Source organism: Uloborus diversus, chromosome 4 (genome assembly GCF_026930045.1).
Source record: "Uloborus diversus isolate 005 chromosome 4, Udiv.v.3.1, whole genome shotgun sequence".
In the NCBI taxonomy this organism is placed as follows: domain Eukaryota; kingdom Metazoa; phylum Arthropoda; class Arachnida; order Araneae; family Uloboridae; genus Uloborus; species Uloborus diversus.
In genome coordinates this window covers 192,837,685-192,851,115 of record NC_072734.1, presented here as the reverse complement: position 1 = coordinate 192,851,115, position 13,431 = coordinate 192,837,685, and the positions used below count along the sequence as shown (strand labels likewise).

Here is a 13,431-nt window from a genome sequence, read left to right as displayed (position 1 = left end):
GACTCTCATGAAAAATGAAGGTTAGTGGAGAAAATTATGTTCACTAAAATTTGCTACGAAACTCAAAAGGAATCTGAGGTTGAGGGGTGTGCAGATAGGTCGTCGTTCTGTTCTGGAGTTCTTAAATTCCCTCAAGTTTATTTCAATTCTTAGTTGTAACAAGTAACACTGTAAAGTTAGTTTCAGGTTATCCCTTTTGTCTGTTGATTATCATTCCTAGTGTCTTTTCAGCTTCAGTAAAAATCATTCAAGTTAAGTAGATTGATTTTTTCCTTTTTTCTCTGCTACATTGTCAAAACCAAAATCCCTTAATGTTGCAGATCAAGTTGAATTGCCGAAGAATGAAGATGTATGAAGGTGCAAAAATATGTAATTTCTGTTAATATTTTAATTCTTAACTTTCATTTAATCTGACACTCGTTTAAATTAGAAATTAGATTAGTTTCAGGTTTCATGCATGAAAATTATCTTTTAATTTTAATGTTTTAGGAGATTTTTATGATAAAATAAGATTGTCACTATAAATCAAACTTTCTATATATCGAGTTTTTTCCGGCAATTTTCTATATCGATATATGGACGTCCGACTGTATGTATCAAAAGAATCATACAACCTCTGTGAAACGAAGAGACGGCGATGCTCCTTGTACTGAAGCGATGGCCAGAGGTAGATCATCCAAACTGCGGAGTTGCTTCGACAAGTTGTTGAACGAATGGACGAGAGAAAGGTGCGCCTCTTCACCACTCCCATATGGCTTAAAGTCAGAAGACAACACATTCTTCGGTAGATGAAGGACACAATCGACATCACATCCATTCATAAAGATGTCTGCCTCAGTAGCCTTGAAGTGCCTGTGAATTAAATAATAAAATTGTCAATTGTCAGTGAAAATTAGAGAGATGTGATTAATACATGAATAACTTTAGCAACGAAAAAATTGAGCCTAAAATGGGTTTTTAAAATAGAAGTAGTCGGGATTTCTTCAATTGAGTCTGTTTAGGAGCTGAAACCCGACTATCATTTTCTCTTTTTTTTTTAACTAGAAAAAAGAAAAAAAAAATCAAAAATGATTGGAGCCATACAATTTTTATACTTGTGTATGAAAAGACTTAGTTTTTTGAAATCACAATTGGTTTACTCGCTATATTTTTTCCACCATTCGATTCGCCAAAAAACACCCTTTGTAGGGAATTTATTTCACTGTTTTGATGAAAATTCGGTTTGATGCTTACTTTGTTAGAGAGTTGAGAAAGCATTGAAATTCGGGAGGCAGCCCGAACAAAACCGAGAGTTTAGAGTTAAGGAATAATGCAGATATTTTAAGATTAAGTACATGAAGGTAACTGTTTGATAAAAATAGGGAGGAAGTTTGAAAGCAAATTGGAAATTGGTGCATGACTTTTTTTTTTTGAGTGCATATGGAACAAAATGACAAAATGATAAAGTGAATAACTGATTTCTAAAGTTTAAGTACTGATAAATATATTTCACTAATCATCTACAATAACTCATTGGTTTGCATCTTTACGTTGCTAATCATCAATGCTTGCTTTGGACATATCACAATTATGACAGACATCTGTATTGCTTGAAACAATCCTTAAACTAGAATGCCACACTCATTTAAATACAATGATATACCGCATTATTTTATTAATTCGAAGTTGATACTTAAATTACAGTTTAAAAAACAAACAAGACAGAGTATTATAAATTGGAAAAATAAGTTTGAGTGAATTTAGTAAAAAAACAAAAGGCAGCAAATGGAAAATGAAGTTAACAAAAAACAGCACTAACAAAATAAACATCTAATTTTTTTAAACTATGACACTGCAAATCAAAGACATTTTGCAAGTAGCTAAACTCCAATAAGTGCACCGACAGATTTATGTTTATATTCTTATGTTTCATACACAAAGTCAGTATTAAAAAAAAAAAAAAAAAAAAAAAAAAAGAATATTCAATTTTTCTAAATAAGAAAAAACAAGAATAACTGTTGTTTCTCTTTTATTAAAGAAAAATCAGAAAAAAAAACACCAATAACTAACTGTTTGAAAAAGAAAGTCAAATACAGTGAATTTTTATTCAATAATATACTTTATTCCACGGAAAGATAGATTAAATATTATTAAAATTAAGTACAGTAATACCTTTTAAAAATGTCTAGTACAATGCTTTGAAAAACTTTTCTTTTATCCTCGATAGTCTCTGCTGACCAGAAAACAGCTTCCCTAATTGTTCCATCTTGAAAACGACGCAGTTCAGAGCGTCCACCCCAAAATTCTCGAAACTGTTTTGCCTAGAAAATTATTTTTGAAAAAAGAGTTAAAAAAAAAAAAAAAAAAAAAACTGAATGGCAAATTAATTAAAATGCAATTGTTGTTTAAATGTTTTCTTCAATAAATACATGATAAATAATTAATAGACATAAAATGATTACAAATAAAATTTCAAAACTTTCTTCCTGAAATGCTAATTATCTTTGAATCATAAGGAGCAGACAACTTTAGATAAAATACTAAATACATAGATGGTCCAATGCCTGTTGGCAGGCGCCTACAAGATACAGCCAGTTGTCAAAATGGAAGTGTTGTTGGAACAAAGTTATGCGATTAAAGTTTGTTTTCGTCAGCAAAAATCAGCATTAGAGATCATTGATATGATATGTGAAGTTTTCAAAGGCGAAGCAATGTTTAGGGCCATTACTTTTTGCTGGCATAAAGCTTTTAAGGAAATCAGGCAAAATATGGAAGATATTGAACTTAACGGACTAACCTTCAACATCCATCACAGAGACAATGATTAACACTCCTGATATCATCATCAATGGGAAATGCAGAGTTATTTTACATCAGTGATTTCTGGCTGTTTCCTCAACATAAGAAACCATTACCAGGCAAACATTTTGAAAGCAACAAAGCATGTCTAAATTTTGCAGAGGTGGATTTGAAAAAGCTCTCACAAACTTAAAGTTCACACGTTTTTAAGAATTGGACAGAATGTTGGAATAAATGCATTTAGTTTTGCAGAAGTTATTCTTAAAAAGCCATGTAAATTATGACAATTAAAGTCGTTCTGTGTCTTTTTTAAAATACTTAAAGCTGGAGGGAAAAAAAAAACATCTAAGCATAAGCAAGATGTGCAGTAATATGCAATTGCACTATTGTCAAACAAAGAAATAAATTGCAGTTACATATGGACATATGCATTTGCATATACTCCAGGCTCTACTAACAACTAATTAAAAGTTAAATACAACAACAATTTGCTTAATTTACCCATTTGTTGGTTGGTCAATTGAAAATGTTATTTCACTTAACCGGTTTTTAGATAATTCAAGTCTTATTACTTATTGAACAGCCCTCGTACGTTAACTACTATCATTACTTATCATTACATTCAAATACTATTAAGTTAACCACTGGAAATATTTACAGTTAATCTATGTGGTAGCTCTTTAATAACTAGCAAATTTTTTTTGGATAAGGCAAAAATTAAAAAAAAATTTACCTGTCTCAGGGAAAAAAAAAAGTTTGAAAATCTCTAGTCTAGTCAATGTACAAATATAGTAATTTAGTCAATACAATTTAACTTATACATGTTACTGGTCAAATACTTGGGGAGAAAGAAAGATCTTACTTGTGGGTCATCAGCAAGGGGCCCTTTTTCCAGGTTATTTAATGGAACTTCTGGATTTAGAAGGAAACCTACAGTGACTGTAGCTGAAGTTGGATGTGTAGGAGACTCGGACACAGACCACTAGGAAGAAACAAAACTTCTGCATAATCTATATTTTTGTATTCAAAAATAATAAATAAATAAAATATATATAAATAAATAAATCTCACAAAATGAAATTTAAATTGCCTCTTATTATGAAGAGCACAGTTTCTCTGCACTAATAATGTTTCTATTTATGAAGAGAAAAGTTGTCACAACTGAATAAAGAATGAAAAAAGAATGACAAAAACTGCATTTTTTATGATTTTGTCCTTAAAAATAATAAACAAATATATAAATAAATAAAATAAAAATAAATAAATAAAATCTCACAATAAGTTGTAACAACTGAATAAAGAAGGAAAATAGAAACAAAAAGACTGCATTATCTATATTTTTGTATTCAAAAATAATAAATAAATAAAATATATATAAATAAAATCTCACCACAAGACATTTAAGTTCTCTCTAATATGTAGAGCACAGATTATGTGCACTAAGAAATCATTAGAATATGCATGCAAATATTCACCAATAATATTTCTATTTGTGAAGAGAAAAGTTATCACAACTAAAAAAGAATGACAAAGACTCTAATTCAGAATAGCTGGAAGACTCCCTTTTCCCTCATGGAAATCCCTTTTCTTTTCTCATTGGCTACAGGAAGTAACTGCATTTATTTTCCGAAATGAGTTTCCATGAGTCGCCAGACTTTTTGTTGTATATGAAGAATAAAATATATATTTTTTAAATTCTTAAAGCTGAAAAAAAAAATATCTAAACATAAGCAAGATGTGCAGTAATATGCAATTGCACTATTGTCAAACAAAGAAATAAATTGCAGTTACATATGGACATATGCATTTGCATATACTCCAGGCTCTACTAATAACTAATTAAAAGTTAAATACAACAACAACTTGCTTAATTTACCCATTTGTTGGTTGGTCAATTGAAAATGTTATTTCACTTAACCGGTTTTTAGAAAATTAAGTGTTCTATACATTCATTATCACATGAAGAATAACTGTTTCGTTTGAAAGTAATATTTCTTTAAATAAATGGCACACAAAAGTGTTTTGAGAACTAGAGTTGAAATACAGCCAAATTTAAATTAAGGATAAAAATTTATGAAATGCCTAAAATTAAGAAAAAAATTAAGAACAGGAGAATAATCAAACACTCTTACAACATCTTTGGAATATTTTCTCTCGACATCCAACAATTTAATTCTTTTATTAAGACCTTCTTTCAAGGTATCACAAATTTTAGGGAGAACACAACCAATTTTATCCTCTGCAAGATCCAGTTGCTCCTTTTTTAGTCCAAGTTTATGGCAATAGCTCTCAAAGTTCTCTCCCTTTAAACTAAAAATAGAAAGAAAAAAAAATTAAAATTAAGTAATTTATATCACAGCCTACACTTCAAGTTTGTACCAATACTTATGGGATACCCCGAGCACTGCCATTATACAGGGTGACAAGTAATAACTTGGGCACATATGATACATTATGATTTTAATGGTAATGAAAATATTACAACCCAACTTCAAAATAAACATGAATACATTATTTTGTCTACTATATTTCCCGATTTTCAAAAGTGGCTACATTTAGGATTAATATAGAACTTTAAACGTGTCACAAAATTTTCGGCTCTGGGTCGCAACTCCCTTACTGATATTTTATTCCATCTCTTGCATAAGGATTGCTTATAGCAGGGTTGGCAAGTTTCTGCCGAGGCGGTTAAAACCACTGGTAGAAACCGGTTAAAACCGGCATGGCAAAAACCACTTTCTGCCACTTTGCGGCAGAAACTGGCAAAAAACTCACAAAATGAAAAATTAATGCTTGATATACAACAGAAAATGCATGGAAAAAATAATTAATTGTTAACCAAAGCACTGTAATTTTATTACAAAATTATCACAGTTCAAAATCAAATGTTACATTGTTTGGACCCTGCAATCGCCTCTTAGAAAAGGTGGTATCAAAAATCTAAACAGGTTCCCAATTTACTATGCACAAATGAGAAATTTTAGAATCTTCTTAAAATAGAAGAGCTAGCAGACAATGCATCAAGGAGCAAGCAATGTTCGTGAAACTCTCATCTATTGTATAACTAATCCATCATGTAGTAACTGTGGTTGTGGTAAAGATTTGGCTGGAAAAATAAGTTTTGAGAAATGGGGGCCAATTTGTTTTGCAAAGCTGTGACATTAGGTACAAAATCTAGGCTAGTAAAATTCTGGCACTTTCTTCTTGAAGCACATGACATGATAATTTCAATCACAAACAATTTAGAGGAAGCATATAAGAGAGTAAATTACAATCAGTAATGCCTGTTTAATTCTGTATGCCACTCCTCTTTCCTAAGCACCCCTGTATGATTTCTTATCCTTTGTTAAATTAATCCAAATACTACGAGCCTCTGCAATTGAAAAGTTCCCTTTCTGAACTAAATCAAGGGCACTAGCATTGGATTTTATTTTTTTAAATGATGAAATCATGTTTAATTTTTTAGTTGACTTAAACAAATATCATTTACTAATTACTTGAGTTATTAAAGACACTTTTAAGTTTTTGCCAGTTCCTGCCGGTTTTTACCGGTTATAACCAGTTTCTGCCACTAGTACGGCAAAAACTAGTTTCTGCCGGCAGAAAGCCAACCCTGAATGTCACTTGTTTGTGAAAAAACATACACTCTAGTTTGAAATGTAGGCATCAAATTCTATACTAACCCTCAGTACACTGAGATACAGGCCCATACATTTTTAGTATGATAAATACAAATGTACGAAAAGTACATTTTTTATCATATTTTGATGTTTTTCTTTCACTTTGCTTCTAGTTATCATATTATAAAGTATGCGAGAAAAAATAATCAGTCTATTTGCAAGATTATAACTCGTTTATGGTAAGTTTTTGATCATACTAGTTTTTTAAATAGTATCTGGAAGTCCCCGGAGGAAAGTTTAAACCCGGATATGTTGACTGAATTGAAAACTGAATAGTTCATTTTACTGTTTTGAAATATGTATTGTGTTCTTGTATAGCATTTGCCCATAGTTCTGTCACTTGTTTGTGAAAATACACATACTCTAGTTTAAAATGCAGGCATCCAGTTCAACACTGACCCTCGGTGCACTGAGATAAAGGCCCATGAAAATTGAACTTTTTAGTATTTTTCGATACAAAAACTGCCATTTTTCGGCAGCGCAGAGGGTGAGCCATGCAACTAATGAGGGTATTGAATAATTTGTATATATTCTTACACAAATTAAGTACAAAAACCATGGTTGAGCCTGAATGCAGGAAACCAGAGGGCCTCAAACATGGCACTTTTTCGTTATTTTTGACAAAATTTGGCGACCCCTGAAAGGCTGTGCTGAAGGTCAGTCACAAAATTTACGATATATTTTAATTTAGGTACTAAAATGTCATATTGTCAACACAATATATATATATTTTTTTTTTGGCTGATTCTTAATACACAGAAATAAGCGCATTTTAAAAAACTCCAATTTAGAAAAACCTCTACGTTGGGCTCCACCTTACGAATTTTTATACGTCCCCAAAATTTTTTTTGGAGGAAAAGAAAAAACAAGTGTCTTCTAAAATGTTTAAAAGAATCCACCATAAAAACTTGAGCAAAATCACAAATGGTGTATACAGGGGTGATTGTGAGTTCATCAAAAAATACCCGAAAGTTTCAAAGCGAGAACGGGGGGGGGGGGGGGGGGGGGGGGGGGGGGGGGGAGTTATCTTTGGTCCCTATTACTTAAGTCCTTTGCCATAGTATTAAATAGTTCTGAGTCAAAAGATTGTGTGTACGTTTGATTAAATTTTAAATGGAATACAAAGTTACGAGTTGGTGTTATACAAATTATCTTGACATTTGTCCATCTTAAGGGATAGGTGTCCATCTTAAGGCACTTGCAGGAATATTTGATGAGTATTATATAATTTTTAAAAAAATGTGGAGGTAGGGAGATAAAAGCATACCAAAAAAAAAAACACACACAATTCCGGTATTTTGGGACATAAAAATACCGGAAATACGTCCGAAAATACCGGAAATTTGGTAAAATACCGGAACACAATCACCCCTGGGTGTATATCCGAACACCCCATTTCTGCCCGGTTCTTATAGAAACTGGCTCTTAAAAGTTCAAAACATACAACAAATACCAAGCCACCTAAAAAAGAAGAAGAAAAATTCAGACTTACTGGAGGAGATACTCGAATTTTGTGCTAAATGACACTTTATTCATGAACAAAAAAGTAAAAACGTCAGGAGACTCTCTGTCCAAAATTTGCAGACTCAAAGCAGCTTCATGCTTGAGCTAAAATGTTAAAGGGGAAACATCATTTTCAGGCTTCATACAACTTAATGGCTTTAATGAAGTAAAATGAAATTTCTTGATGTTGTTAAGACTTTTCTAAAATGTTTATTAACTGTCCAATCTATCTTGCAAAAAATAAGTATAACAGGGTTCATACTCTATTTCGATTAAAAAAATCCATGACTTTTCCAAGACTTTTTCATGACTTCAATAAAAATTTATGACCTTGTTATACGAAGAGAATAGCACTATTTAATATAAAACTTGCCAATTTCTGGAAATGAGCATTAGCAAAACTTCTACATGAATGCCACTGCCTCATTGAAGCACTTACTCATAGCGGAAAAAATATCAGTTTACACTTAAAAAACTAAACTATTCTTATTTGCCTTCATCATATACATTTAAGTAAAGTAAAAATGCAGTGAATCGAATATGATGATGCTTAAATGTCTAATATGTTTGTTATAGACAGGTAGACTGATAATGAATGGGACAAAGGTTGAATTAGCATCAACTAAATTTCAATAAATTTGCTTCAAACGTTGCCTTTTAGTGTCAACAGTGCATTTAATCATCCACATAACTTGACAGCATTTTGGTTCTGTAAAGTAAAGCCACATAGTTTAGTTCTTTATGTTTCAAAACCAGATATTTGTGTAAAAAAAAACCATTCAGTACTGAAAAAATCTTCAGATTCACAAGTACTTGCTTTGTTTATTTATTTGCACTTTTTCAAATGCAAATAAATTAATAGGTCCAGAAATTCCAGAACATAATGTTCGAGTCCTGACATTGAACGTAGCAGTGGGCCGTATGGATTAGTTTAGCAGACCGTATGTATGGGCACTAATGTTTAGAGTATTAGAATTCCCCTTTTTCTGTCTTCTATTGCCTGAATAAAGATCTTTATTCTCTAAAACCTTCAACAAATTAAGATAAATTCTGATAAATTTAACAATAAAGTTTTTAAGGATGATAGAAACCAGCTTTGATGCAATTGAATTGCGTTTTTTGAGTGGATGTGGCAAAATCAGGAAAGTGCAAGTTCACTACTACAGAATATAAAACATAAGAAATGTTGAAAATAATAGTAAATTCAAAATGAGTTATGCTCAAGCAGTAAAATCACCTGGCAAATAAAGGCAAGTGGCTGTGACAGAAGTGAATGTAATGAGATTTCAAAATTCAGATTTGATTTTAAGATCGTTCAATTCTCCACTTTTAATAGCTTTTATGTGTTATATATTGTTATATCACTCAAGATTTCTAATGCTCTTTTAGATACTGTTACTTTCTCTTTGTCCAGGACATTTTTCCATGACTTGAAATAAATTTCCATGACCTTCAGTGAAAATTTCAATTTTCCATGACTTTTCCAGGTCTGAAATTTTCTTATTTTTTTTCCATGACTTTCCAGGATTTCCATGACCCGTACGAACCCTGGTATACAAGTTTCTCATCTAATTTTCTGTTATAACGTAGAATATTATAGAACCACACAGAGAATCGTTTACAGAGCTGATAAACTGGCAAATTGAACATTAGTACAATTTACTTCTAAACAGTGCACAGTTCATACAAAACTCGTATAATGTAGTTCACAGAGAATTGAAACATACTCAAATATTTCATTTAGTAATTGAATACAAATTATATCAAACTTGCAGAAGTGTAATACTCTCATTGAATCAAACTCAACCCCTATTCCTTGTTTGTTAGTGTATCATGCAAATTTTGTTAGTTGCAGTGGGGTTGTTTCCTTCAGACAAAAGTATCTTTTGATACATTCATTTAACTCCTTCATTTAAAAAAGTTGCAGGTGATCTCTGCACGACATACTCACATACATTTGATATGTTTCATTAGATTAGTAACATTTCTTTGACAGAAAAATAACCAAAATGATCTAAAAGCAAGGATAATAATTAACCAATAAAAATCAAAGCTTGCTGCAAAGTAGAGAAGATTACAAAATCAACTACCAGTTGATGCCTCATTCTACACAAATCTCTAATTTACAAACAATTTGTCCCCCCTACCCCCCTTTCCATAAAAACCTGCTGAAAGAATGCTAGATTTCATTCTTTTTACTCACCGGAAATAGAAAAATTCATTCTTTTAGGAATTCAATGCTTCGTCAAAGAAACGTTCTAAAAAAATTCCAGCACCGGGGATAGGAAAATCTCAGGGAAGAAGATAATCCCTTTCATTTGAATAGTAATTCCGTTTTACTTCGTTTTTTCTTTAATATTTATGAAGAAACTAGCTCCGTCACCCGGCTTTGCACGGTCTACCTTGATAATAAAAACTTTGTCAAGTGATGTGTGTTCAACACTCAGGCTTGAACAAAAAAAAAAAAAAAAAAAAGTGAAATTCTGCGACAGATTGCGGAAAAATAACCAAAAAGTAAATACAGTAAAACCTGTAAAGTTGACCACCTTTGTAAGTTGACCACCTGTCTATGTTGACCGCTTTTGTCAGGAACGGAATTAATCCTATCTCATATAATGAAGGAAAACCTCTGTAACTTGACCACCTCTGTAACTTGACCACCTTTCTATCTTGACCACTAATGTACCTCAAATTTGGTTTGGAGTATTGTAAAAAGCCCTTTGTAAGTTGACCACTTGTTTTATTTTTTAAAATTTTACTTAGCAAATTATTTTATTATTTTTTTTATAGCTTTCCAAGAATATTTTTGATGCCAGACCAGCATTTTACAAACTAAATGAAACAGCATCATAACTAAACCTCCTTTTGAGTTTAACCACATGGGAAAACGACTAAGAACCCTTTTATTCCCCAATTTTGCTTTTCTTTATGAAAACATGTGTCAATAGAAAAGTACAAAGTATTTTTTTCCAGTTGCAATATTTTGTGGCAACAATCGAATTGTGCTAAAGAGTAAAGTTACTTGCATTGCAGTATTTCTGGTGCAAGGGATTAAGAGATACGACATTTTCATTTTCAACTGCTTTTTTTAACTTATGCGAGTCCAACTTGTTGCTCTTTGTGTTATAGTTTTACATAAAATGGCTTCAAAAAGAAAGTTATTTGAACTTGAGATTGATAAAAAGTATGAAATATTAAAATTAATTAAAATGGGAGAAAGCCAGAGAAAATTAGCTGACACGTGTGGAATTTCTAAAACTAATAAGTGCGCCAACTTAAATAAGGAGTTATTTTGTTGAAAAGTAGATCATCATGGGGTTATAAATGTATATGAGAAAAATTTGTAATTTTTGAGAAGCTATGAATTTTTAGGAACTATTAATATCAAATGAGTAACTTTTCATAAACAATAAGATTTTTTTTTTGATCAATTTACTGAAATTTTAAATTTGCATGAGACATTATGCGTCATTCCGGGAAAATAATCTTTAAAAATATTGGAATAATATTTTAAATTATTATTTCAAAGTAATGCCGAACAATGAAAGTGAGTTGAACAGAAAGAGTAAGTGTCAATCAATCAAAAAATGAATGCATGGTTCAAGAAATGACGAAAAAAAAAAAATTACCCCCTTCATAAGTTGACCACCTGTCTAAGTTGAACACCAAAGTACTGCACCACAAGTGGTCAACTTACACAGGTTTCACTGTATTTTAAATCCCCCGATTACACAAAATGCCTATAAAACAAAAGCAACAATTTTCTTTGTTCATTTACGTGTTCAAGAAACAAAAATGGGAACAGATCTTTCTTCTCAATGATTTTCTTCAAGCTACAAATTTTAATAAAAGCATTGTTGCGGAAAGTGGAGATGAAGCACTGAATAATCATTTGAATGGAAGAAAGCTTTCGAAAAGTAGGGATTTCATGTCGAAATCTAAGTGTCATAATTAATAGTTTTCAATTGATATCTCCGCTAATCATTATCCGAAGATTATGTTAAATAGCCAAACATAAAGACGGGAAGATTATGAATCCATCAATACCTCGTTCGATGGTCTGCTCACTGCCGTTTGGGAGAAGTAAGTCAGACATAGATGACTACATAGATACATACGCTCAGTTTTTAATTATATAAGATTAATTAGTTTAAGTTGTTCTTCTCAATAATGTTCCACGTAATGATCATCTCTAGTAATATATAAGGCAACACCTCATCCCTATTTGTAATGTATTTTCATTGTTAAACATATTTATTTATTTCATTTTACACAAACAGCCGAATGGCAACACTTCATTGTTGAAAAGTAAAAGACGCACAAGATTGTTTCGATACATTTGTAGTTTAAATTGAGCGATGATTTCTTAAGGTGTAACAACGTTATGTGTGATGTTAATAAAGTTTGATTGAGTTTTAAAATATAATGGCATCAATTTTATACACGAAATTTGGGAGTTGGTTTATACCTTCCCGAGTCTCTCAGGTTTAAAAGTGGCCATTGGACCTTGACCTTACAATCTGAATTTTTGGATGTCTGTGTTTAGATGCTTTTTTTTTTGCTTGGTGCAAAACAAAGAATAAAATACCTATTAGTATTGGGAGAGCTTGCCATGGTGATAAGCACTTTATTGAGTGTAACAACACATTTTCAGCTTTTCTTAGCATATCTTTTAGTGGGGAATAATATGTGATAACATAATTTTGCAAGGAAAAGAAAGAACGTGTTTTTGTGGGAAGTTTGAAATAGTAGCACAGTATTACTTGAGTTAATCTAATTAAACATACGTAACATTGCTTTTTGTAGTGAGATCCTAAAAAAGAAATAGATTTTTGAAATCAGGTTCTAAGTTCCTAGAGCTGAATAAATTGATAAATAGAAATTGAAGCAACCATCTATTAATCAATTTTTTTTCAAATTTCTTGATACAATATAACTTTGATTCAAGCTTTTTTGACGTTGTTTTTTTCTTACTTTACTGTTCAGCACAAAGGTATTTATTTAACTTACAAACTTAAGTCTTTAAAATAGTAAATGCATCCTCAAATTACTTTTTAATTATTATTACAATGTGCAGACTTAAAATTAAGGTTTCTTTCCTTATTTATATCTAATGTTTCATTTTACATTTCTATCAATTTTAATGGAGTTCATTTAGCATTAGTTGTTTTACTCATTTTTCTTCTGTTAGCTACTTTTAGAGTTATATGATTCAGAAATGAAAAAGTTGCATCTGTCACTGCACAGTCATAAGACATTTCTTTTTTTCTGACCAACATGTAATATTTAATTAGGCACTTTTAATATAGTTAAAAGATAATTTTATGAATATTAAACAAAAAAGAATTACGTTGCTCCATTAATGATGTATTAATACATCATAAAAATATAGTACATAACTTGATTTTTTTAAAAATAATAAATGAACAGCATTTTTAAGATTAATATAATTGTTTATTGAAAATACCGT

General features: G+C 31.1%; 1 protein-coding gene across 1 annotated transcript in view; it reads right to left on the bottom strand.

Moving 5' to 3' along the window:
• Positions 1 to 13,431, bottom strand: part of LOC129220192 (nucleolar protein 6-like) — a 75,271-nt gene that overhangs the window by 41,165 nt on the left and 20,675 nt on the right. The window contains exons 10-14 of the mRNA XM_054854555.1: positions 7,951 to 8,066; positions 4,911 to 5,088; positions 3,641 to 3,760; positions 2,152 to 2,300; positions 615 to 852 (exon numbers count right to left, since the gene is read on the bottom strand). Of these exons, the coding sequence (XP_054710530.1) occupies positions 615 to 852; positions 2,152 to 2,300; positions 3,641 to 3,760; positions 4,911 to 5,088; positions 7,951 to 8,066 (801 nt within the window). The remainder of the gene's footprint in view (positions 1 to 614; positions 853 to 2,151; positions 2,301 to 3,640; positions 3,761 to 4,910; positions 5,089 to 7,950; positions 8,067 to 13,431) is intronic.